We start from the raw sequence: 27,978 nt of genomic DNA, 5'->3' as shown, positions 1-27,978 counted from the left end.
TAAAATAAAAGTCTGATATCTAATCATTTTGTATATTCATTTATTGCTTCATTCTATATTGTAGTCATTAAATTAAACATTTCAGTTCTCGTGACGTGTGTCTATCGAATTACTTTAAAGCCCTCGGTGTGGAACGCTGTTATTTCCTATACCTCCTTAACAACATATAATGTCCATTTCCATACACACACGTGACGAAAAATTGTAAAATTCAATGTGATTTTGCGAAATTCTAATATTATAAACAATTCGTTGATACATTACTCCGTGGTGGCTTACTGTACCTATTTGGCCGTAAGTTATACATATGACGCTTAAAAATTAAAACAAATATAATATCATATACATATACAGAAAAATAATCAAACATCAACACATAAATATATTCTCCAAAACAAATATTACAAGAAAGGAAAATAATAATTTAAATACTGATTTATTATTGTCGTTTTCCTTCGAATAACATATCTAATATTAATTATAAATTTACAATTATATTTATATTAGAATAAAACAAATCTTCACGTCCTTTTTCCTACGCTAATCATTTCAAATACTTGGAAAATACAAAACCATAAGATCACGCTTGATAACTGTTAACTGGAGACTATCGGGCGGCTCAAGCATATTTTGTGAAAATTTAAAACAGACTTCACTAAACAATTTAAAAAAATGCATTCATGATATACTTTAATACAACAGAGTCTCAAGTTAAAACATGGGGCGTACTTAGGTCCCTAATGAGCACCAAATTAACAACACTTCCATGACTTTTCTATTACTGTGACATAAAGGTATTTTGCCTCGCACACCTATTTTACCTACTTCAGCCTTTCCTTCAGAAAAAGGGCTTGAAGATAACAAGAAATCGTCTGAAAACATACGACGCAAACAGAAACTACAACAGGTTAAAAAGAATTTGATGAAATTCTAACTTTACATAAGTGGAAAAATGCAATAAAGACATATTGTATTTAAAAAAATCATTTTTTTATTTGTTCATATAATTATTAAGGTCGATAAATTAATATATAGTTATAAATTAATTTAATGACCATAATTCATTAATGATTTCGTACTAATTTTCAAGTCGAGTTTGTATGTTAATATTTAAATACTTATTAGAAAATACTGTTAGAACTCCACCGACGGTTTAAAATATACAATTTGTGGCTCAGAAATCGAAGACAATATGCACCTAACATTTTACCTACAATAAAACGTAAACGGCCAAACAAAGGCACGCGTGAAAAACAAAATAACTGAAGTGTTAAAACTCTTTGTTACAATCTATTTTATATACTATGAAAATAATAACTCATGTAATGAGGGTACGAGAGTGCAGACGCTGTTTCTGGGGTTCAAGATTTTAGTAAATAAGTTACATGTGTTAAAACTTTTACCTAAACAATGAAAAAAAATGTTTGGGAAGACGCCTCCCGCAACCCATTTCTGAGTACGCGCCTGCACTCTCTCACCCGGCGTGGTATAGTAAAGATATCAGCAACCGGTTAAAATTCAAACTTAAATAATAACATCAGATCAAAATCATTGTAACCTACAGCTAATTTTTCATTTGCAAAATAAAAGTAATAAAAAAACACGTTGAACTGTTCTTTTGTGCAATGTAGTTTTAAACGATAATATTATGGTAACTTTTATTCACTATGGTCGGGCTGGTTATGTCGCAGGAAAGTGTAGACAGAAACATCACAACTAACTACACAGATGGATAATACGAATGAATATAAACCTTTCATCACTAAGACTAAGGTCTAAACTGGCATGATCTGTATATAAATAGATTTCTCCGAATAAAATACATTTGAAGTGGTATTTTAAATATCAGATTTATGGACAAACTTTTCATAATAATAATAGGAACAAGATTAGCTTCGCAAACGATAACAAACGCTCACTAGGCCGCAACTGGGCGTCATCTATACCAAAAATGTCGTTGTGACGACATAACAAACCCTATTTTCATTAAAACTCACAATAACTGCAAGAGAAAAATTTTAAACTATCAATTCGCTAAATTAATTCAAAAAAAGCACTATAAAAAGCTAAAATAACTGAAATGCAAAGCGTTGCAGCGCTGAAACAGTAATCTCTGTACAAAATGCCTTAAAACCTAAATAAAGAATGTGCTGTTTATTTTTTCTTTTATAAAAATCAATAATAAAAGCCTCATCACACGTTAATATCAATGAGATCGCTTGTCAATATCGGGAGCAGTGTTATACTTTTTTTTTCAACTTAACCCACGGCTTACACTAAGGCTGTCGAGTTTTACTAATAAATCAATACAAAAAGCTAGGATTTATGTATATAGATTAAAAGTTCACACAAAATGTGAATGCTGTAATATACCATCAAGCATATTTATACTTAGTTCACTGGAAACTACTCATGCTAAAATTCTAATAAATACATTTTAACACGTCAATATTACTATTATAATAAATTACTAGACAAAAAAAAATGTTTTCAATTTTTTGAATATTGCTTTAACATCGACAGCCCCGAACATTATTTTATATTTTCTTTATTTCTCTCGTTATTCGTCTACAATTTAAAAATATTAATTGTGAAATATAGGTAGTCATTTACTTAAGATTAAACAAATCTTAGCACTAAGAGTCTGGCCACACTGAAGGAATAAGAAAAATCTGTCGTAAATGCTATAAATATTGCTTTTGACATGTGCAGGAAAATTCAAAGATATGTGATTAAAGAGTTCTCTCTCGAATTCATTAATTACCTATTCCTTAGTCATATAAATATAAATTACAATTAGAATTATCCTCCAGTATGACAGGACTCTTAGGATCTATTTATTAAATATATTATGATATTGTTTAATTATCACCGTTGTTTATATATAAATACAGACATGTATTCATTATAGAGAATCTTTCCGATATGAATTGGGACAATACTGGGAACTTGACCCCCCAGTCATTTAATCTGAATACAGGCCTGTATCTATGTTATTGCTTAATGTTTGTGGTTGCGTTACCAACGCAAATATTAAAATTATTTGCGACAAAAATCTATAAAGTACCTACTTCTGCACACACAATAAAACAATTCTAAAAAGTCTATGTTTCCAATTTGCTTAGTCATATCGTAATATTTTAAATATTAGGACATAGCAAAAAATTAAATTAGCTTTCAGTATTACATCACATATCATTAAATACATATATACAAACATATAATTTACTTACCAAACGTTAATGCTGGTCTTTAGCCACCGTCCCTTAGTTTAGGAGACCCATATCGGCTCACAATATGTAAGGGGTGCGAAATTAATGTATTTTGTATATTTAGAAATCCCCTTAAAGAGAAGGTAAGTAAAAACAGGTTAATATTTTAAAAATTAAACCGACTGTATTTAGGCACCTTATACTGTGCTCGAACAAAGTTATGTACAAAATATAAAGTCGTCAAAAACAACGCACTGAATCTATGACGTTGAAAATTCTCTCAATTTTTAGTACCTTTTTTAAGAGATAAGTCAAACTATAAACGCGATCAAATACTAAATCTACAACTACAGTCTCAAATTTCGTATCTACCGTAACTGGGAGCTAACTGCGCTATTCCATTATCAATTTAAGACTAAGATCAACTAATTCAACTTAAATCTAAGTCCAAATCAAAATTTATAAAAATTATAACATGCTATTTTCATTTTGGTGTTTACAAATTTTATTATTTTGAAAATTACGACGATAATATCGATTTTAAAAGACAAACGTATGCCACACATTTGTTTTTTGACTTGGACGTTAATTTAAGTATTTAGAGATCTCAGCCTATATTTTTACTGTAACTTTATCGACTATAAAATCATTTCTAATTCGTATCTCATAATTATATATAATTTAAGCCAATATTAATTATAATATTAACTTTATTCCGCGGGCCATAGCTTTAGGTGACGTCCTGCTTCTGTTTGACTATTAAATATCTACTTTAACATGGTCACATCATGTAATAAATTATTATTGTATCAATCAACTTGGTCATAATGAATGGCTCAAGACTGAGCGTCTAAGTCGATAAATGTATGATATTTGGCTTGTAAACCCAGACCGACGCAGTTTGTTAAAACATAAATATATCTTTTGAACTTAGTTAAAATATATAGTAGGTTCCCGATATTATAACCTAAAACAGCTGTTCCGTACCAATTTTCATATCACCCCTTAATTTTCCCGTGACACGGTTCCAAGACGAATTTATATTACGGTCATCTTGTTATGTCGCCACTCTATTTAACAGGGGAGATGGTAGACAATAATAGTCCTATTGAATTTATATACCACCTTTGACTGGTATGTGGTACAAACAGAACTTGGACATCCAAAAGATCGACTTGCCTTTGCATTTTTTAAAGTCCGACTTTACTCATCTAATTAATGATAAAATAGTTGTAATGCAAAATTCGAACCAAAACCATTCGACGTTTTAATGTTGATGAATATATTTTCCCTACTTTTTGGTTCCTTTGACCGACAATTCGCGAACATTGAGACAATCAGGTTTGACTAAACACTAACTTCCGATACATGTTAGGAATACAAAAGCTGTTCTCTTTACGCATTATAACCTGTACGATTAATATCGGAAATATCGCCAGCCTATATACGTTTGATATTACTTTTCTATTTACTTCACGTTGGCAACACTCGCAAACCGCCAACAAAGGCCCCCTAAATTACCATGCATTATAAAACTGCTATATAAAACACGTTATATATTTACCTACTGATGTATATGTGTAAAATATCTACGAAAAGGCGGCACTCCTAGGAGACTATGGTTGATATCAGGATGTGCGTGGGACGCATGCGTTACTACGGGTCCTCTATGTGACTCTGTCAAGATTGTTTACGTATTGTGCACGTTAAAATACTCTATGTACTTTTTCGTCGACTTATGTGCGAATAAAATATATCCACAATATCAGATAGTTAGTATGTTTTTAATATACAACACGACTTGCAACCCGTTTTTTAATGACAAACGCCTTAGTTCATTTTTTTTCCTGCTCGAAGGATCAAAATACTACCCCTTGACTACATACATCAAAAATTGTAAACAATCTTGACAGAAATAAATTTCTACACCTAACTCTCTAATATATAATTAAGTTCATAGTATAATGTCAATAATAGATATTTTGACATTTATGTAATAAGTTTGATATTCAAAACGTTATATAATCACTATAAAGGCTATTGGCACCCCAACTACTAACTATATTTATTTATTGTTATACAGGGTAAAAATATGTGTAGGTATAAATATTTGCTCCTCAAATACATATTTCAATATTTTCTAAGCTTCATTGCGGATCCTGATAACATGAAGAAAAAGATGGGTAAAGTATAAGAATCAAATATAAAAATAGAAGAAAATAAACGCTGGTTAATATAAATTAATTTAGAGTGTAATAAATAGAATTACTGAAATTCACCGCTGGTTTTTTATAACACAATTCGTACCCTGTATCTCTGCATATTATAACAGACAATTTATTAATAGAGACAATCGATTGCTGTCAATGTGACATTTGACAGCGACTGACCGCTTTCAAACGTCCACTACAAAAACCACGATATCATTAGGCTATTATATTTTCACAAACTATTGCACGTAAAATCGTATATACATATATTACTAGAAGTAAAAGGAGATGTATAATATAGATGATATAATGTATAAATTGTAAAACTTTCAGCTCATTAGCACCGAAATCTAGATTTTTACATTACATAGTATTTTTAGACCAATTCTGAACACTTACGTTTTTTTTTCTTCATACAAAAAAAAGATAACATTCAAACTATAAAGCACCAAAATAGAATAAGAACAAAACGGGTTATAATATAATTTGAAACATCAGAACAATATTTCAGTGGTTCACAAAGAGTAGAAATTACCAAATAGTTGATTGTTTTTACATTGTAACACCATATAGTGTTGCCAGTAAAAAATTTCGTTTTCTACCCCTGTAACCAACTCATCCTTAATCAGTACGACTTCCACAGACCTTTAATCGCTTTGAGTTTAGGTGATTTCTTGGTCGCCTCCAGTTCCTGTTTGAAGCTCGTTATGAACTTGTCGCGCAGGCTGAGCCGCGGGTTCGAAGGCCGCAGCAGGAACTTCTTCAAATCGTTCGTGAAACTCTTGGCTGTATAGTTTGGCTCGTCCTTTATCGACTCGTCGTTGCTTGACTCGAGGAACGACACCGATTTGTTCGATTGTATTGAGTTTTTGCGTTCTCTGTACTTCGAGGGCGTTGATTTGGACCGTGACGTAGTCGGTTGACTGTAGCTCTTCGATATCAGGGAGTACTGGTCATCCTCGATCGAATCCAAAGTGTCAGTTGATCGGTTGCAAATGCGACAGCATCTCTGACAGTGTTCCTTGTCACTGTGATACCTACCGTTACAAAACACGTAGTTCTCCTTCATTCTAGAGCTTCTGGTGGGCTTCGTTTTCTTATCTTTATCTTTCCTCGAACGTTTGCGTCTGCACTTGGGACAGTTATTTCTAGCTATCTTACGCAACTCCTTGAGAAACTCGTAGTCGATTTCGAAGTAGTTCTTAGCGTCTGGTTCCGAGTAATACTTGAGGTCGCTGTCTGTGGAGTCTGTCTTGGTTTCCTTCTTCTTCTTGACCTTCGGCTTCTTGTCTATCTCGCGTCCAGGATCGGAGTAGTACCGGACGTCCACGTCGGAGCTGTAGATGTGTTTGTCGTCGTACTTACAGTGTGTGCAGAAGGTGACGGACTTGTGTCGCGGCGGCGTGGGGGGTAGGGGTCAGGCTTGCACCGACGGCACCCACAGGGTCTTGTTCTGCTCCTCCTCTACCGCCTCTTTGATTTGTGTGCACATGTACGCTATGTTAACGCCGGCCGGTATTTCAGCTGCAAATGAGCAGATTTTAAATGATAACCATACAATTACACAAATCGTGAAAAGTTAATGTTTCTTAAATTTTATAACATCCACGACACAATATTTAAACCTGACCGTGGCGTCAAAACTACACAGTATTATTTCCAAATCAACTAATATTTGTTTATTTAAGATAATTATTGCCATAATCAGATAAGTTTTTTAACTCAATTTCCACACTCACCCGATATGTAATTCCTATACTCGTTCTCTACTTTGAGCCCATGTTCATACATCTCCTTGGCGGCCTTGGCCGACACCTTGTCCGCCGGATATCGCGTGTCCTTCACTTCCTTAATTTGCTTGAATGATTTGAATTTGATGAACAAAACTATAGGGTATATTTGTTGTTTGTGGAGCTTCTCTATTTTGGCCACGCTAAGTTCCAGAATGCAGTGGATGCCCTGCGAAGGATGATTAACAATGTTTGATTAATGAAGTATAGAGATCGGTGCGCGAGTTCTGTGAGACTGCGGGTATGTGTACCTTGTCGGCGAGGTCGCGCACGGCCTGCAGCGGGATGCAGTCGAGGTGCGCGCAGTCGAGGCGCGCGCGCGGCTCGGGCCCGGCGCGCGCGGCGCCGAACACGTGCGGCCAGTCCGACACCAGGCGCGCGCACACGCACTCCCACAGCGGGCCCAGCACCACCACCGGCCGCTGCGTGCCGTCTGCGCACACACAACACTCGGTGCTATACATCAACATGCACTGACCAGAATAATTTCAATTTCGCTTTGAGATAAAATATCGAACTAATTTGTTATAGTGACGACATCAACTTTATAACGTAATAGCTAAAGTGGCGCTTCCGAGCGGGATTTTATTTTCATAGTCGAACTATAAAAAGCTTTCCTTTGTACATATTATACCCACTCCAGAAAAGGATACGTTGCAAAACAACACTATAATATCTGATGTTACGTGATGTCATGCATACTCACAGTGCAACCTCTCGACCCTCTGATAGGACAGCAGCGGCACGTCGTCGGCCAGCGTGCCGGAGTCGCTCCAGCAGCCGAGCTCGGTGTTGGAGAAGGAGGCGAGCTCCTTGCTGTCGCGGTGCTTCTTGCGGCGGAAGAACGAGCGGCGCGCCGTCGTGGAGGCGCGTCTGTGCGCGTCGCTCTCCAGCGTGCCCATCGACCGGCGCAGGATCTCTTCTACTCTATTGTAGGAACAAGAAATAACTTTTAAAACCAGTGGCGTTTTATACGATATCTTAGAAAGTACATATGCATACGGCTACAAACGGGTGCATTATTTGTACCTCCGCTTACCTCTTTAATTAAAGTTTAAAGACTCACTTGAATTTACTAGGAATGGTGCCGAAGTGCCTCTTCATTCCCTTACAGTCGAGCTGCCAGGCGCGCCACAGCCCCGGCGAGCCGTTGAACAGCGTGTTGTCCACGAACAAAACCTCATCTTTCCGGAACCATAGAGAATACTCGTCGATGGTGTCCATGCCGATGGAGGTGATCTTAGCGCAGCGGTCGAAGCCGGCGCGGATGTAGAACGCGTCGCCGGGCTTGTCCTTGATCTCGTTGTACTGCTGCAGGTCGTGACGAACCAGGACGCTTACCTGGTGGTTTCATAAAAATATTGTTAGTTTCTTCACCCTATCATTATGTTACTTGTTGCATTACTTAACAAGTACAATATACTAACGAGACAAGTCATAATTGCTAGTTCATAAAACTATAACAGTCAGTCTAATTGTTTTATAATACTACGCTTAAACGAGACAAGATTATATTGAGAAATCAGTGTGCCGATTGTGAACCAATGAATCAATTACTTAATAATTACCTTGTCCGCTGGCTTTGCTAACTCCAACGCAGCCTGTTCAGCTGTAGCATGCCTAAGGTCCACGTTGTTATACTCCAAGATCTGGTCTCCAGTCCTCAGTCCAGCATTATACGCCGGCGAGTCGATCTGTACACTATGGACAAAGATCCCCACAGCGTTCCCGCCAACTAAACTAATCCCCAAGTCGGAGCAATTCCTCATCTCAATCAACAAAAACCTCGGCAGTTCTTTACTTGCTTGAGACTGTCTTAGCGTTGTCACCTCTGTTGAAGGCGCTTCCATCCGCAGAGACTGCTGGGGTCCCGGAGAATTCCTAGGCGTAGGCGAACCAGACAACGAGACCTCTTCATCGTGAGAACTCTCTCCCGATGACGAGCTCCCGGGGACCTCGATTTCATCCTTGTATTTCTCCGGACTGTATTGCACTAACATTGTTATCGAGTTGCCGATTTGTCGCAACACCCTCGCGGCCAAGGTGTAAGTAGCTGATCGCATGTTGATCCCACACACTTCCAGCAACTGATCCCCCACTTGCAATCCCACTTGACTCGCGAGCGAGTTGTCGTTGACGGTGGATACAAACACGCCTCCACTGCTCGGCGGACAGTAAATCTGTATTCCTAAAGGCTGCTGACTCTTGTCAATGTGAACTCGTCTCAACTCTCCAGGTAAAGGTTTGTTCCAACCCAAGCCGCAGTACTCGGGCATCGAGTTCCTGGTGCCCTTGTGAGTCATCTGCTTCGCCCCCCTGCCCGGACTCAACACTTCCACGTGAAATGTCGGCATCGGCGAGTTCCTCTCGGAACTCCTCTCGATCGAGCCCGTACTCAGCTTGCCCGCTGAGTTTTTCGACGTCACACTTGGGTTGGAAGGGATCCGAAACCTCTGGTTCTCTTTTTTTCTAGGAAACGTCCCGCCTTCATACGTATGGTGGTAGTCGCCGGCTCGGTTTATCCGCGGCACCGGCTGTATATCGGACATATTGTGCGTATGAGACGTGAACGAATGCATATCATAGCTCGTGCCGATGCTCTCGCCTGACTGACTTTGCGGTATGTTAGTCGGACTCGCCAGATGAGGGTACCGACTTGAAGTATGCGGGTTCGAATTCACGAAAGGTCCTCTGTAATACTGTGATTGGAGACGCGACTGGGAAGGTAACGTCCCCGTCATGGGAAAATTTGCGTTACTGTTCAAACTGTCCGGGCCGAAGCTGTCGCTGTCCGACGGGTACTTGTTCACCGTCTTCGGAGACGACGACTTTTTTGTCGAATAATACGTGTCGAGTATATCCTTCCCGGGATGGTTTTTTATAGAATGCTCCAAGGAACTTGGTGATTTCCGCGTGACGAAATCTAGAGAGCTGGGTCCCTTGTTGACCATGAAATCTAAAGAGTGCGGACTTTTCGTCCGATTTCGTATCACTGGTTGATAGTCCAACGAATCGTCCGACGGGTTCAGCACCAAACTCAGTCGGTTCGGCGTTATGTCGTGTTCGGAGTAGTCACTTATAGACATCTTGTCCTTCTCTAACGTTCGAATCTTCTCGAAGTTCATGCTGTTCGGGGACGCGAAAGGGTTGTGGATGGCGAGTGGTGCTGGCTTCGGAAAATGCTCAATCGCTGGCGACGACTCTATGGATTTGTACACCGAGTGCCTTGCAGGAGTTGTAGCTTGTGTGAGCGGCGCGTGGCCGAGAGGTATCGGGTTCGAGTTCCGATTCGTGTTCGAACGCTGTGGCTCGGGCGGTAATTTCGTGGGCGGACTCAAGAGTATCGATAAAGGGGGTCTCTCCTTCCTCGAGCGGGGCTGCACGATGGTGCCCGTTGAGTTCTCTTCTAGGATAAAATTTGCCCTCGCTTTGGGCCATGTGCCGCCATTTTTGGTGTCACTTTGGGAATCTTTGTTTTTTCTCCGTGAACGCTTTAGGACGCTGCTCGTTTCTTTTACTAAAAAAAATAATAAATATGATTAAAAAATTGCCTGTGGTTCCTAATTTATTGTTATTAATGCCCTTGACTATTTTTATTTTTTTATTTTTTGTTGTATAATATTTCCTAGTATAAATGTCCGATACTCACTGGTTTTGCCATGATAGCTATCTATAACAGAATCCAACTCAGCGATAGCATCCGATTCGGGCACCTGGAACATACAACACAAGATATATCTCTCATTGTTTTTAGCAAAATCTCTAATACAGAACAGGCGTAAGAAGTTTGACGCTGTAATTACGAGATTAATCTATAGTCTAACTCTTTGGTTGGACTAGAAACACAAAGAAACTGAACAAGAAAAACAGATGATCCATAAATTTATTGTCCCGTGTCGATTTTAGTGAATTACCTGCCCTTCGGACCTTCTCGTAGTGTGTTTAAAAATAATCGCACTTTTATCAATTTCTCATAAAATTATTTGACAGTCAAAGGATAACTTAAAATTGTCATATAACTCAACTCGACGCTGTTAATATAAAAATAAAACACGAATTATAAAGTAAAATGACTTTCTAACTTTTCTTTTACACCAAACACAATAGAAATTTAAATCCGATCAAAATTTATTATTCCCTTCTCCAAATACAGTCACACATGATTCCTATACAGACTATTCTTCCCCATATATAGCACAAACGACTCCAAAACATTACCTTATTCTGTTTATCCTTGGACTTGCTCCTGCCGGTGACCGCCTCGATCTTGCCGCGTATCATGTCCCAGGTGCCTGCAACCACTCAATGACGTTATCACTACGCTCTATCAGCAATCTTATCTACATCGATATAGGGTCGATTACGTGTCGATAGCGATTGTTCGATATTGTACTAAGTGAAGTTTGTACACAAACAATGTTGTGTAGAAACAGTGTAAACTTTGCATCGAATAAATTGTGAAAAATGTAGAACAAAGTTTTTTGATTCGTAACATGTGTGAGTTGCTGGAAATTAGATTTTATGGTCGACTCATCGAACATACATCTGCCAAGCACTTAGTTTCACCATTCAATAGAGGTGGATCACCATCAAGGGTCCACGTTTGATGTATCAAAGATAGCGTTCCGGATGTATGAGTCATTGACAGTTTATTCGCAAAGAAATTGTCGTATATTTAATTAAACTCATAATCTTAACTTTATCGATAAATATTTGTTTATTTTTGTCGATTACTTACTTTATCGTGATTATAATTTTTACTAGGAATAAAGTATTAACATTGGACTAAATAGATATCATTGAAGGATGTATTAATTTCGTGTTATCTTATATCACTTTTAGCTACCCACGAATGTTCTCAAGGATTGGAAAGTCGCTAATCAGCAAAACACTACTTGCAAAAAGTAAGTTTATTCTCGACTACATCAATGGGATCTCCTTCCTCCCCAATGTCCATATTTGTCACATTCTAGATCATTCCTATCACAGTGTCAGTCATATCAACCTCTATCAAGAACCAGTTAAAGCCATCGCATTCTTAAGTCTGATCTATGACTGATCATATCGAACTCTATCAAGAAACAATTAAAGCCATCGCATTCGTAATAACAACACGCAATCGGTCAACGGTTTCGAGTGTGGAAAACACAATGTTTGTTTACTCAGCGTGGGGATGTTACTGTGTTATACGAGAGTAAAGAATTTGTGAAGAACAATATAATTTTTCGCATAGCATCCATCTTTCATTAAGTATTCTTTAGACTATGCGCTCTTAAAATTCTTTTGTAACATATAGAATTGGATTCATACACAGATGCTAATGATAACAAATATTGCATAACGGCAAGTCTGTATCCCTACACAATTCAAACCGGAACACAACAGTGACTACACACTATTGCTTGACGGCAGAAAGACATTGCGGTGGTACCTACCCAGGCGGACACTCACATGAGACCTACCATCATTTAAAAGTATATTAAAGGTATTTCCTCCTGTTCATCCCAAAAAAATGTTTTCTTTTCTTCCATAAACGAACCTACGACGTTGAATTGAATGCTTACCTCTCTCCTGCGCTATCTTCCCCTGACTGCCGGCTGCCACGTGGTACACGTACCGCCTGTCGAAGTCTGGCACGCCGTGGTCTATGTGGATCTGTAGAGATATCTTCAGTTAATTACAGAATGTATGAGGCAAATTCTAATGTCAAAATAGCAATGACGTAAAGCCGACAATTTCCAGGCAATTTAAGCTTAATTAAGGATGTAGGTTTGATTCGATCCATCCTGTCGTTTCCGAGGCCTGATATGGCAAAGGGCCTCTGTAATTTAACGACCAACGCCTAGATGTGTAGGTAGTATGACTATTTTTCAATCTGTGTGTTTTCTACCATATAATACAATATGGTTGGTATGTTCTTGTGGACAGAAACCCTAAGCAAATAATTCAATAAAAGAAAGTCGATAAGCCATGAATTGAATCCAGGATACGGAGTAAACGTTTTCATGAGTTTGCAGTAAAAGCAAGCATAAATTTATATCATACCACCACGGGCTTCATATATCAAACTCGGTAAGTAAATCTAGGGAGGCATTATTGTATTATCCAAAAGTAAAAAGAAAATTTTGAGCAGTATTTTTTCATTTTAATTCAAAAAGTTTTTTGATGCCCTATAGCAATTAGTTCAATCTCCTCAAAGATAAACAATAATTTATAAAAAGAATCCAACCCACAAGAAAACAGAATTCCGGTACTTGCGCTTGTAATTTTTTATGGTACTAAAAAATTAACTTTTATTCTACGAATTAGGCGATTGGACCAGTTCATAACAATTCAATTGCTAAACCGTACTATTAGCAAGAATGCATACAGCATGACTCCCAAGCATGACCACCACCGTTGTAAAAGTAAGATGGTGATACGCACATCGTCGTCGAGTACCTTGTTGTCGGGCGCCAGGTACTGCGCGCACTCCTCCGCGCACGCGCCCGCCGCCTTCTCCGCGAACCCCGCGCCGTGCAGCAGTCTGCGGGGAACAATGCTATATAGGTGGTTGGAAGTATCTAGAGTATATAGATGGATCTTAAAGGACCCACAGACTACATAGATGGATCTTAAAGTATTTACTGAGTACATAGATGGATCTTAAAGTATCTATGGAGTATATAGATAGAACTTAAAATAACTACAGAGTACATAAATGGAACATATAGTATCTGCAGAATAAATTTTAAAGTGCAACCAGGACCAAAAGTCGATTACATGCTGAATATCAAAACTCTTATACTATTATTATTATTATACTAGTATTTATTTATGCATATTATAAAACCCTAGTAGAAAAAGGAGGCCTGTTCAAGGCAGTGAGCACTATACTTAGTCTGGCCATAAATACTGTTACACTTAATTATAAAAAAATATTACATTTGAATTTCGAATCTGTCATTTTTATACGATTGTTCATTGTGTTTTCTCATTTTGGCGCCAATACATTGTAAAATATTTTGCGATATTAAAATGGTGTGGGGTGATAAAGAGAACCGAATCGCTGTGATAGCATTACACAAAGTAGGTATGGAGCCAAATGCAATTTTTAAAACTCTCCATACACTTGGTATTAGTAAAATGTTTGTGTACCGGGCTATTAATAGGTACAATGAGACCTCCTCTGTTTGTGACAGAAAAAGATCTGGCCGTCCACGTAGTGTTCGTACGAAAAAGGTGGTCAAAGCAGTAAGGGAAAGAATTCGAAGAAATCCTGTCCGAAAGCAAAAGATTTTATCTCGGGAAATGAAGATAGCACCTAGAACCATGTCGCGTATTTTAAAAGATGACTTAGGACTTGCAGCCTATAAGAGACGCACTGGCCATTTCTTAACTGATAATTTAAAGAAGAATAGGGTGGTAAAATCGAAACAACTACTGAAGCGGTACGCAAAGGGAGGTCACAGAAAAATTTTGTTTACGGATGAGAAAATTTTTACAATTGAGCAACATTTTAACAAACAAAATGACCGTATTTATGCTCAAAGCTCTAAGGAAGCTTCCCAATTAGTCGACAGAGTGCAACGTGGACATTATCCGACTTCAGTGATGGTTTGGTGGGGTGTTAGCTATGAAGGAGTGACTGAGCCATATTTTTGTGAAAAGGTATCAAAACATCGGCACAAGTGTATCAAGATACCATTCTTGAGAAGGTAGTTAAGCCCCTTAACATCACCATGTTCAATAACCAAGTATGGTCCTTCCAGCAAGACTCGGCGCCGGGTCATAAAGCTCGGTCCACGCAGTCTTGGTTGGAATCGAACGTTTCGGACTTCATCAGAGCTGAAGACTGGCCGTCGTCTAGTCCCGATCTTAATCCGCTGGATTATGATTTGTGGTCAGTTTTAGAGAGTACAGCTTGCTCTAAACGCCATGATAATTTGGAGTCCCTAAAACAATCTATACGATTGGCAGTGAAGAATTTTCCCATGGAAAGAGTGCGTGCTTCTATTGATAACTGGCCTCATCGTTTAAAGGACTGTATTGCAGCCAATGGAGACCACTTCGAATAAGCTTTTTATATTTTTAATTGTTTTATATTTATGTATTAAACTGACACACTGTAAAAGTAATAAATGTTATTTGCAGTTAACAATTTTCTTTTTTCTTTATTACAATATTTATGGCAAGACTAGGTATAATACAGCCTTATTTTGTTAGTATTAATTATTATAAAAAAATATACTGTAACTCATCATGACGATTTTTCAAATAGGTCGCCCAGATCGGATTAATATATATATTTTTTAATAATACAATATTGTTAAAATAAAAAGGTTTTATATTACCTCTCTCGGTTATCGCACGTGGGACACAACGGCCGCAGCACGGTGAGGGTGACCGACTCGTAGTGACACTCGTTCAGGAGTGACATCGCCTCTGACACGCTCTTGCTGCCCTCTAGCGATCTGTTGTTTATCTGTACATATAAACATAGCCACGTTTTATATAACCCTTTTATTATTATAGTCATGTTATAGCCAAATGTCGATGAGCCGACTTCACTGCTCATAATATTTTGGTGATGCCGTCTTAAAACGGACGCGAATTAACAGCTTTACTGAATTTCGCGCAGTCCGAGAGGTTGTCATAATTGGGCCGGATATTATGTTTTTTTTTTAAACTATGTCTGTATATTGACACTGTGTGCAATGAGAAAGGGTGAGTAAATAACCCATCCTGTGACAATCATACTAATAAAAATAATGTTTACGTATACTCACACTAACAACTCGATCGCCGACCATAATGTTGCCCTCTTTGGCGACAGCGCTACCACTCGCTATTTTGCTCACGAAGATGCCTAAAAATAAGACAGATAATTCATTCGGGTTCCATTAAAATTTCTCAGAGTATTAGTGTATAGGTGTTATTGGAGAATTCATAGCACGTCAACTATCGGTATTTTTATGTCCACAGTTTTATATATTGTAAAAAATAAATATTATTTTACTCTGAGTACATATGATATTTGAAACTAAAAAGTGTTTTTATCGGTATGAGAATTAAACTGAGGCTTGTATTCACAAACTGTGCTTGTGTATAACAATATTGTGTACATAAGTATTTTTTTTTATGTTTTCGGCACGACAGCCTCTGCAGTGCGTGTGATTGGTTAATATTAAAATACAAGTTTAGTTCAGTTGGGTGTCAGGTAAACAAATGTGTTGTGTTCGTGGCCACTCTATGGTCATTAAAAAGTAAATTGTATGATTGACATTTGTCATTGTAATAAAAGAATATTATATGAAAATGTACATATTATAATTTCATTTACAATTAATACATAATAAAATGTTAAGAGTCGCGTGCGTTACCGTGTGCGAGCGCAAGGCCGCGCGCGTCGCGCAGGCGGTGCGCCAGGCGGCGCGCGCGCGGCCGCTGCAGGCGCAGCGCGGCCGGTAGCGCGGCGGGCAGCGCAGGCGCCGCGGCCTCGCGCGCCAGCCCCGCGCGCAGCGCCGCCGCCGCCGCGCCGCCCGAGCCCCACGCGCGCCCGCCCAGCACCTCCCACACGCGGTCCAGCACCCTGCACCACAAGCGAACATATTCAACCGTCACATAACATCTCAGAACCTATTACCGAACACTCAAGTAACTAAATTATATAAAAAATTATTACAACCAATTATATTCAGTATACAATTTAATTGGACATCCTCTCAGGAGTAAAGGAAACCCGTATTCAACAGTGGGCAGTATATAACACAAAGCTGGTATTATTGCGTATTAACTACCCTCATACAATATGTTCGAATATTTATTCAATATTACACCTGACCATTTAAATCTACAAAAAACATACTTGATCTTTCCATCAGCAATGGATCCTTTCTTCACAGAAGTGACATATATGCTGCTGTCGTTAGGAAAGTAAGGATCGTCCCGACCGCCAGCTAACTCGAAACCCAGCTCGCCGTCTTTGCCCAGCCCATTCAGTTCCACGTCAATGATCTCCCATTCGTAATCCTGATAAATCATTATTTCCTATTAATATTAACTTTTATACCACCAACAAATTAGTGAATATCATTGTCTCGATCTTACTAACGGTTATGTAAAACGATGCCAATCGTTTTTTTCAATCTGTCACAAATATGTACTCATCAAAATAAAGATTTTTATAACAAACTAGCTTCCGCCCGCAGCTTCGCCCGCGTGGATTTCGGGTTTCAAAAATGGAGAAGGTGCTCAATTTTTCGGGATGTTTTTTTAATTTATGGTGGTATGCAGGTGGTCCGATTGTCCGGTCAGGGTCTGATGATGGGATCCTGGTGAAATCGAAGGAACTTTTAACCATTAAGGTTGCACACGAAATGACGGAAGCTTAAAAATGGAGTAACTTCTCCCGTTTTCCCAACATTTTCCATCACTGCTATGCTCCTATTAATTGTAGCGTGATGAAAAGTATACTATAACCAGCTCAGGAGTATGAAAAATAATTGTACCAAGTTAAGTTAAAATCCGTCGAGTAGTTTTTGTTTCTATAACGGTTATACAGACAGACAAAAATTTTACTAATTGCATTTTTGGCATCAGTATCGATCCCTAATCACCCCCAGTTATTTTGGAAATATATTTCATGTACAGAATTGACCTCTCTACAGATTTATTATAAGTATAGATATGCAAAAGTAGCTCAAAAATTGTCCATAACGAAAACATGCATTTTAAAGTAAAACAAAAGAAATAATATCGTGAAGCCAACCAAATAACTAATGATATATTAAATTTTGTGACTGTTCAATTTAGTCGGGTCCGCGATATCACTTTTGTTGAGTTTCAGAACGCGACATTACATTATTATATTCTGTGCTCCAACGCACACTGCTTTGATGTTAGGAACACACCTACATTGCTTAGACAACAGTGAACTTTATACAATAGCAATAAAGCTCAAATTGACTCTACGTATTAGTTAGAAAACGTTTGTATGGGAAATAGAAAAATGCTGTTTTGAGGATTTTCCCGGCAATTATTCGAATTTTTCTCACCTTTTAAATCTTCCCTAGACCTCCACGAATAATTCAAGACCAAGATAAGATAAATCCGTTCAGCCGTTCTCGAGTTTTAGCGAGACTAACGAACAGCAATTCATTTTTATATATATAGATAACATATGTTGATTAGTTTATTCTCGAGATCGAACGAAAATAAAGATTGGTATCGTTGATATCAGCCGTTAACAGTCTTTCTATGTTTGTTCGGCTATATGGTTTATGTACCATGTGCAGTGTGTACCTGCATGTCTGCGTCGAGCGCGAGGTCCCGCTGGTGCCTGAGGTCCGCGTCGTCGCCGCGGGGCTTGTCCTTGCCGTCGCACTTCTTGCCGCCGTGTCGACGCGCTTCCGCCAACTCGCCCACCATTTGATCACGCTCCTGTATAACAATATTTTTTAACTTAAACTGAAGATTGATGATAACTTTAAACTAAAGAATATAATTTATATCAAATGCAATTTAGAAAAGAAACATAAACACTCAGTCATACTTGATTCATCTGAGATTCATAATTTCAATGGTAAAGGTAACTCGGGACTGTGTAATTTTTATTTTTTCTTTATTTATACGGACGTGACAATATGACCCCCATATACCTGATAGTAAGTGGAGTGGGGTCCAATAGAATGTCGACTAACGAGAGATGATTACCCCTCAACAGCCGACACGATTATGCCGGCCTGTTGGAACCGGATATACACAGGCGGTTCCCGGCCACTATGGCGGGTTATAACACCTTGTGTACAGTGGTCATTATGCAGGCGGATGATAAAGACATGACATACCTTCCTAAGCCTATTGCACAACGCCTTGACACTCTCTCGCTCCTGCAGCAGCTTGTCTCTCTCGGAGAACGCCCAGTCTCTCCGTCGCTTCGATACCTACAACAAATTACACACAGCTCATTATTATCAATATTTTACAAGTAAATGACGAGACGAGCAAATAACATATCTGAAAGTAAGAGCCCAAAAACATATCAACATTATACAATGCTTTTAATTTGCATAGTACAAATGACACTAAACTTCTAGTTTACTGTGAAGTTGCAACGGATAACAGCTAACGTGCAGAGTTACGGATAGAAATTACGAACCGTTGACGGCAACTTCAGAGCGAACTAGATGTCAACAACTATAATGTACGATTGCATGGGATTCTGAGACATTAAGTTTGTGCGTGGTACCTCTGCCTCCCTCTGCGCGTCAGCCAGCTCCGCCTGCAGCCGCTCCACCTGCTTCCTGAGCCGCTCCAGCTCCTGGTTGGCCTGCTCCAAGTTGTCCACTCGCTCTTTGTCCACCGCGTCCACTACCATGCCCACTAAACCTAGTAGAGAAGATAGAATTTCTGTATGATTTCTTTTCTTATAGGTGGATTATGATTTATTATGGAAATTTTAAACGTAGTAATTATTATTCTGGTCTAATTTATTACCCTTCAATGTACCATCTCTGAAAATCCTAGTCTAAAGCAGAAACCTTTTCGGTTCATACCTCACATATGAATTCTACTGGTTTTAATACTACAATTACCTTGCAACTTATCCAATGATGGATCATTGGAATGTTGTCCGTTGAGAAATCCGTCATTGCCCACGCCACTTGCTAGCCCCAAGTGGTGGTACGCCGAGTTGTCTTGTCTGAAAATTACATAAAAAGGTTTCAGTCTAAATGGAGATATTTTCGTGAAAATTCTGGGGTAAATATTGTATGCTTTTGGGATGAAGAAAAATTACAAATTTAAAAAATTATGAATGAATCTTTAGAATGTCTGGTTTATAGTATAATTTAATACAGCACAGCATAGTGCAACCCAATGTAGTGCAGCAAATTAGTGTAGTAAATTAGTATAGTAGTGTATTACCTAGATTTCCCGAGTGTGGGCGGGTTCTGCGGCGTCTTGAGGTCGGTGCACTCCTTGATGGCGCGGTCGCGGTCCACCAGCGCCGACTCGATCTCACGACGCAGACTCTCCGCCTACACATATCATATACTAGCTTTTGCTCGCGGCTCCGCCCGCGTTATAAAGTTTTTCAGGCTAAAGTTTTCCATTATAAAAGTAGTAGTTTCCCGGGAGCCTATGTTCTTCCCAGGGTTTCAAACTGTCTCCATACCAAATTTTATCTTAATACGTTGGGTAGTTTTTGAGTTTAAGACGTTCAGGCAAACGGATGCAGCGGGGGACTTTGTTTTATAATATATATTTTTAGAACTTTTTAAGAGGAATAATCCCGACATACATCATTGTTGCATAACTTTAACCGTTTACGCAGCGCACGCAACGGAAGCTCTCAAAACTAATAAATTGTGCCCGTATTTGTAACATGTTTCATTACTGCTCCGCTCCTATTGGTCATAGCGTGATGATATACAGCCTATAGCACCCCACAAATAAAGGGCTATCCAACACAAAACGAATTTTTCAGTTCAAACTGGTAGTTCCTAAGATTAGCCATTACTGCTCCGCTCCTATTGGTCATAGCGTGATGATATATAGCCTATAGCACTCCACGAATAAAGGGCTATCCAACGCAAAAATAATTTTTCAGTTTGGACCGGTAGTTCCTGAGATTAGCCATTACTGCCCCGCTCCTATTGGGTATAGCGTGATGATATATAGTCTATAGCACTCCACGAACAAAGGGCTATCCAACGTAAAAAGAATTTTTCAGTTTGGACCGGTAGTTCCTGAGATTAGCCATTACTGCCCCGCTCCTATTGGGTATAGCGTGATGATATATAGCCTATAGCACTCCACGAACAAAGGGCTATCCAACGCAAAAAGATTTTTTCAGTTTGGACCGGTAGTTCCTGAGATTAGCCATTACTGCCCCGCTCCTATTGGGTATAGCGTGATGATATATAGCCTATAGCACTCCACGAACAAAGAGCTATCCAACGTAAAAAGAATTTTTCAGTTTGGACCGGTAGTTCCTGAGATTAGCGCGTTCAAACAAACAAACAAACAAACAAACAAACTCTTCAGCTTTATATAATAGTATAGATTTCTAAGATGATCAAAATAAGAAGCAGCTCGGAATAGTGTGTCATTTATTCGTGATACTAATTCCAACTATAAGTTAAAGACATTAGGTTGACATTCAATTGTATTCAGCTTATCCTATTTTTTTTTCAAAGATATATTAATAAATATAGCCGACCTGTAAAGCGGTAGCCCTTTGCTGCTCCCTGGAGGCCTGCAGCGCCGCCTCGAGCGCGGCCACTCGCTTCAGCGCGCTCTGCAGGTCATCAGACAGCTTCTCCATCTCCTTGTGCACTGTGTCCCTGAACATTTAGTGACAATGGTTTAATTAGAAACTGTTATAAATTTATAAAAAAAATAACATGTCTTTTAGTGAGTTCCTATCAGTAGTATATTTTAAGTTTGTATATAGCGTAATTAATAAGCGATTATTTTACTCTATGATAATAATTAAAAATACTGTTAGCAAACAGCTTTAGCAAATTAGTAAGAAACATATATTTTTTCCACATTTGAACGGTAAGTGAGTTAATAAGTCGTCAGTGGATTAGCAAGTGATATGGTGCGTACCTCTCGCTCATGATGAGCGTGTACTCCGCCATGGCGGCGTTGCGTTCGTCGGTGAGGCGCTTGATGTCGGCGCGGTCGCGGGCGCCCCCCTCCCACTGCCGCACCGCGTGCGCCACCTGCGCCTTCAGAGCGTTGCGCTCGCGCACCTGCACACACACACACACACACACACACTCATGTAGTTATAGACACAGTGTCGATAGCTTAGGTAAAAAATTTCGATAAAAGTATTGTTGCATCGATAACTACAAATTGAAAATAAATACCATAAAAAAGTTTATTCATCAGTATACTTGACATTAATATACAACACATTGATATAAATAATTTTTTTTATTAAATAAATAGGTAGTAATTTATTTTTATAACTTCTATATATCTAAGTTCCTTCTTTTTTTGGATCTAGGAAGCATTTAACTTTTCTTATTTTTATATTCACACTAAGTATTCTAAGTAATAAATATAAACTCACAACAGCATTTCTCTCCTGTGTTAACTCATGGCACTGAGTCTTCAGGCGGCTGTTCTCCTCTTGTACTATTTGTAATTTCTCCAAAGTAGCATTGTGGTTCTCTATGAGATCATCATATCTGCAAATAAGATGAGCAAAAATCACAACAAAACCCAATAATCGTTTCTTGAACAACATCAATGTCAATCATCAATCTCCTCACTATCGTGCATGTTACGACCAGGTAACTTCTTTAAGGAATAATTGCGTACGATTAGTACTTGCAATAATTGATCGGTTTAAATGAGGCTTTACTCGAGCCCATTACTATACCTTTTCTGGAAGCAGTCGAGCTCCTCCTTGAGTGACTCGCACTTCCTAAGTGTATGCACCAGAGCATCGGAGCTGCCCTCAGGGTTACTGCTCTGTTGCAGATGCTGGACCTCACGCTCCAGCCTGCACACGGACATACAAACTAGCGTTATAATGGCACTTCGGTTATTTTGTGACTAACCGCCGTTTTCTATAAACAATCCCAATCGATTTTTTCGAGCTATCTTAAAAATGGACGAATTAGAATAGAGATATTTTTGACATGCTTACAAATGAGTTGTTTGATTTCACTCTTGCAATAGGATTATAGGTTGAGAATGGGATCGTTTATTGAAACAGCTGTTAGTGTCTTTGGTATAAGAAGCATAATGTGTTGTGAATTGTGAGGTTCTGAGTTCGATTTTCAGGACAGACAATTAAAATCTCTTCAAGATTATTGATTGGACTAAGCAGTCTGAAGGAAGAAAGGAAAGCGTGCCATTGATCGTTAAAGGCTAGTCTCCTACTTCATGTGGAACAGATGCAAAACCATAAATTAAGTATATGTATATGAATCAAAGTCACCTCTGGTTGTCGTTGAGTAGGTCGCCATATTTGCCACGGAGGCTGCTAGCCTCCTGCGCCGACACCTCCAGTTGATTCATAGCTGCTCTGTGCTGACCGCGGAAGTACTCCAACTCCTAAATACAGAAAAATTCTTCTATAACACTTATTTGTATAGATTTGAGAAAAATAAGATTTTATGAGTTATTTGGTCCAGTAGCAGATGCATCCGCCGTGAACTAAGGCTCATAGGTTTAATTTGCGGATTGGGCAACACTGTAATTTTTCCTAATCCAATATGCCTTGAATTGGAGTCCACAAGGATTGAACTTAGACAGGCGACTGACAAATCAGTTCTACAACTAGTAAACAAAGCCAAAGAACAATAATCCCAACGAACCCACCTTCATAACATGTTCACACCTCCGCGACGTCTCCGTGTGCTGCCGCCGCAGCTGGTTCAGGTCGTGCAGCGCCTTCTCGCATTGCTGCTTGAGACTCTCGTTGCTCTGCTTCTGTATGACGTCGTATTGCATCGGCTCGTAGGGGCCGCTCATCACGTGCGCGCCGTGACTCTTCACCGTGTAGTTCTGCTTCTCATAGCACTGGTTGTTCGTGAGCGCTTCGTAGTCGATCGGTATTGGGATGGTCGGCAGCTGCGACGGGTTGTGGCGCTCGGCGCTCACGTAATTATGGGATATTGATTCTGAAATTAAATGGGATGGTTACGTGGATATAGAGTCTATTATTGCTTGACAATTTTAATTCTTAGTTAAACGTCAGCTTTGTGTTGAGGAGTGGTAAACACACATAATCGACACACCTGATTATTTGCCTTCATAAAAATTAAGATGTATAATGATATTTTTTACCAACATTATGTTCAAAAATAACATTACACAAATAAAATTAATTTTAAATTTGTAAATTAGTTGATATACATGTAATGTAATTATGTAATTAATTCATATAACTATAAAAAAAAAAAACAAAATTACTTTTTTTTCATTCTCTAAATTTATACTATTATATAAAACTAAAGAGTTTGTTTGTTTGAACGCACTAATCTCAGAAACTACTGTCTCGAATTGAAAAATCGTTTTGGATAGCCTATTTATCGAGGAAGGCTATCAATATCAGAGCATCAACGAAAAATGTTGCAAACAAAAAAGGGAAAAATGATTCCTCATGGTCAATATGTTTCGATGAAATTTGGTATGCAGATAATTTACGACCCTGAGAAGGACATTGGCTACTTTGTATCAAGGTAAAATATATAACGAGACTCAGAAAAAAAGAAAAATCTTTCACGCATACGAAACCGCCAACAAAAGCTAGGATGTTACACAAATGATGTCACATAATGTCTGAATGTAACACTGTCCTAGTGTTGAAATATTATTTGTGTACAAAAACATCTCAATCATAATACTAAACTGATAATGTCATATTGGTATTTATCAATCAACTGATAATACCGAAATAAGTGTTAGCATGTCTTGTATCACCAACGGAGACATGTAATCTCAATATTTATAAAACGGATTTATTCTTCTATAACATTTAATAGTTTAGTGGTTACATAGCTAAGCCGAGAAGCTGTGGTCACACATTCAATACTCAGGCTGGAATATTATCAACATCTATTTTTTAGAGAATTACTTTTGTGGGTAGCCTGGATTGCATCTTTTATGATAAGGTCATCTTATCTTATCATGGATGGATATAGGTCTGGGAAACTATTCCACTGTGTTGCCAGCCTACTACTTGAGAAACAATAAATAAGTTATGTTTGTATCAACCAGTTACCTTGCATTATGTCTAGAATATTAGAATTATTATCATATATACTATTCTAAACTTTGGCTAGCTAATATATTACATACACTCATAAATACATATCCATCATACATGCACAAAAATTCATATTTTATTGGTAACCAGAAAAAATAAAGTTCATTTTAAACAAGAATTTTTAGAGATGTTTTGTCAAAATTAACAAAAGATTACTAAAAAAATAAAAAAGGTGATATTATTGATTTAGTTAATGTAATCTCTCCATGCATTATATTAACTACCATTTTCAATAAACAATCAGAACAAAGATGTTTTTTCATGCTTTGATCTGCGTTCGGTTCGAAGTTTAAGATTGGTATTCATTATTGAAAACGGACATACTCGTAAGTCAGAACTAACCCATTGCTTACTCATAGTGGATAAGTCACTTCATAATAAACAATGAATTAAGTTGTCAATGATTATGTCTAGATTTATGTCTTGTCTACCTTAAATAATTTTTCACTATAAAGCTTATTATAATGTTAAATTTAATTTAAAATCTGGTGGAAAAAGAAGAAAGTAGGATAATGTAATTTATATAAATATTTGTGAATCATACAAAATAAGAAAGAACTGGTAATTTATCTTTATGCAAGTTAGAATTTGAGCAAAAAAATAAAAGAAAGGCTGCTATTTTCCCTTTAATTTCTTTTTTATCCAACATTTATAGCCAAGTTTAAAATTGTATACTATATTTGTATAAACTTGTCTATGGTTTATTCCCCGGTCATACTTCAGAAAAGTAAACAAACAAAGTGTTGCTCGCGACTTTGCTTGTGTAAAAAGCCTTTTCCACTACAAAAGCCCCTAACACACTGTAGTTATTCATAGCACCACAATTATTTCCCAAGAGACCAAATTACTGGGATAAAAAGTAGCCTATGTGTAATCCAGGGCTTGATCTAACTGAATGTCAACTTTCATCCAAATCTGTTCAGCTGTTGCTGCAATATTTCTAACCAACACTGAAACATTTCCAAAACCATTTGCATTTATAGTATTAATAAGATTAAAAAAGAAAGAAGTAAGATAACAAACATATACACTTGTCAATTTTAAGATATTTGATGTAATTTCGAATTCCATAATGATGTATATTGCCATACATAGTCATGGTACTTATGAAGGCAGAAACAACAAATTCTCAATATATATATTTTTTTTAAATAGTATTTTCAAGGCTTGTTATTTTATCATATAAGTACATCAAAATTTTAAAAAATGTAGCACTAAAACATTTCTTTTAATTCATATTTTTAATTTCCTGCCATATTAATTAAGTGATTGAGGCTATAGAGTTTTTTATCAATCTAAATTTCAAAATAGTTGAAATAATTAATAATGATAAACTAAAATAGATTTAGACTATAAGATTTGTTATTCCAAGTTCTATTGGAATAAATTGGAATCATATTTTAATAGCTCCAAAAAGTAATATGTGTTGAATCTCTTATGAATATATATTGATAACATCCACTAAAAGAGTTTTTCAATTCTAACCAATAGTTAGTAGTAGTAGATCCTGAGTTCAGCACGTTTAAACAAACAAACAAATCCTTCAGCTCTATATAATAGTATAGATATGTATTCATCTACAAATTATATTAAAACATTTACATAAACATATAATATTACTTATTATTACAATCTCATTATTATAATTATTTATGTATAGTGTGAAAGATCTTGTCGTATATATTTGAAACACTAGAGAGTCTGACTATTTAATTTGACCTTTCTGAAGTTGCAACACTATACATTTCATTTGCTTTTATTGAAACAAACCTGCTTCATCAACAATTTTGTAGATAACAAAGATAGTTAATATTAAGGCAAACATGGCTAATTATTAAATGAGTATAAAACATTTTATTCATTGCAATCAACTGCACAAACACTCCACAAAAATCGAAAGAACTGTATAATGACATAGTTACATTTTTGCCTGCCCTGTCACAACACAGGGTGAAGATACTTACCATTGCTGCCATTGCTCTCCAAAGATGTACCAGATGCCATAATATATCTGTAAAGGCAACATCACACCGTTCAGTATAGTTACACAGCAATAAAAGGCTATTGATACAATTCGTTGAAGGCAGCCACAATGATATCACCTTATTAACACAATCTAACGTCCATCTTCAACAATTTTCCACACAAACGTCTCGTGTACCTGTCGACAAAAGAAACGCAGCGTTATTATCACAGGTAAATCGCAAAACACACAGGGCTCGCGTCTTGACACGTTTTCTACGCTCCGACGATTATTACAAAATTATAAAACGGAGGCGGAATATCGCAACTGGCTACATAACAACTAAATCACTACAGGGCACCTAATAATTTGTTCGGACGACACAAATCGCATAACAGTACACCGACACGGTCCATCAACACCCGAACTTATCCAAGTAGACAACAAAAAAATCTCCTTTCGCTATGAACACAGTTTCACGACTCCACTTATTTCACAATGTAAACAGATTGTATGCGCCCGAGCTTGTTCGTCAATCGCAATCGACACGCCGATCGGCATAAATCATTGTAAAACAATGCAATAATAACACTAATAAGGAAGATAACACGTACTATAGCAGCTAATTTGCCAACATTTCTCGTTTCTATACCTTTTTTAGCAAGGCAAATGAATGAATGAATGACGGACGTCCGACATATTGAACCACAGTATCAGCAATGGGAAAATTGATTCGGATACACGTTGCAGAAACTTTCACCACCACAAATAACAATATTATAATTATTTTCAACTGATATTGACAACTTCTTTAAATTACAAATTAAATTGATATTAATAATATCCAAGGGATGAAAAATGCGAATTAAGTGAAACTATAATATGATTAGTATCATCTGAAATTTATTGTAAATAAATTACCTACGGTTAATGTCACTCGAAATGGTTATTATTTTACTTTATACATCTTTGTATTGAAGTTGTATTTTGTATATTAATGAGATACAATATATTATTATTTTTGCAA

The 27,978-nt window shown here is 37.6% G+C and overlaps 1 protein-coding gene across 1 annotated transcript; it reads right to left on the bottom strand.

The window, feature by feature from the left end:
• Nucleotides 1–18: 18 nt before the first annotated feature.
• On the bottom strand, nt 19–27,666 carry LOC115441796 (disks large homolog 5). The gene is made up of 29 exons (XM_037437179.1): nt 27,566–27,666; nt 27,091–27,149; nt 26,953–26,999; nt 23,539–23,840; nt 23,156–23,271; nt 22,592–22,714; nt 22,280–22,397; nt 21,808–21,953; nt 21,416–21,539; nt 20,119–20,231; nt 19,788–19,894; nt 19,442–19,581; nt 19,041–19,136; nt 18,496–18,633; nt 17,060–17,223; nt 16,575–16,783; nt 15,981–16,060; nt 15,546–15,676; nt 13,639–13,738; nt 12,777–12,867; nt 11,431–11,504; nt 10,862–10,925; nt 8,781–10,729; nt 8,279–8,553; nt 7,919–8,139; nt 7,464–7,645; nt 7,162–7,381; nt 6,861–6,946; nt 19–6,809 (listed from the first exon to the last, which is right to left on the bottom strand). Exons 3-29 carry the CDS (start codon nt 26,990–26,992, stop codon nt 6,048–6,050), a joined length of 6,171 nt encoding a protein of 2,056 aa, XP_037293076.1. The 5' UTR covers nt 26,993–26,999; nt 27,091–27,149; nt 27,566–27,666; the 3' UTR covers nt 19–6,047.
• Nucleotides 27,667–27,978: the final 312 nt, after the last annotated feature.

The sequence above is a fragment of the Manduca sexta genome, chromosome 10 (assembly GCF_014839805.1).
Source record: "Manduca sexta isolate Smith_Timp_Sample1 chromosome 10, JHU_Msex_v1.0, whole genome shotgun sequence".
NCBI lineage: Eukaryota > Metazoa > Arthropoda > Insecta > Lepidoptera > Sphingidae > Manduca > Manduca sexta.
Note: the sequence above shows the minus strand (reverse complement) of the source record. Positions and strands in the feature narration are given on the sequence as shown.

Bases quoted from the DNA above. Each gene is read 5' to 3' on its own strand.
- LOC115441796 (XM_037437179.1), bottom strand. From the start codon at position 26,992: ATGGCATCTGGTACATCTTTGGAGAGCAATGGCAGCAATG. The intron at 16,784-17,059 runs GTATGTTTTTTG...CTTGTGGTGCAG, and splicing joins ATTGCTGATGGAAAGATCAA to GGTGCTGGACCGCGTGTGGG. The intron at 11,505-12,776 runs GTAAGCATTCAA...GAGTGGTTGCAG, and splicing joins GAAGATAGCGCAGGAGAGAG to GCACCTGGGACATGATACGC.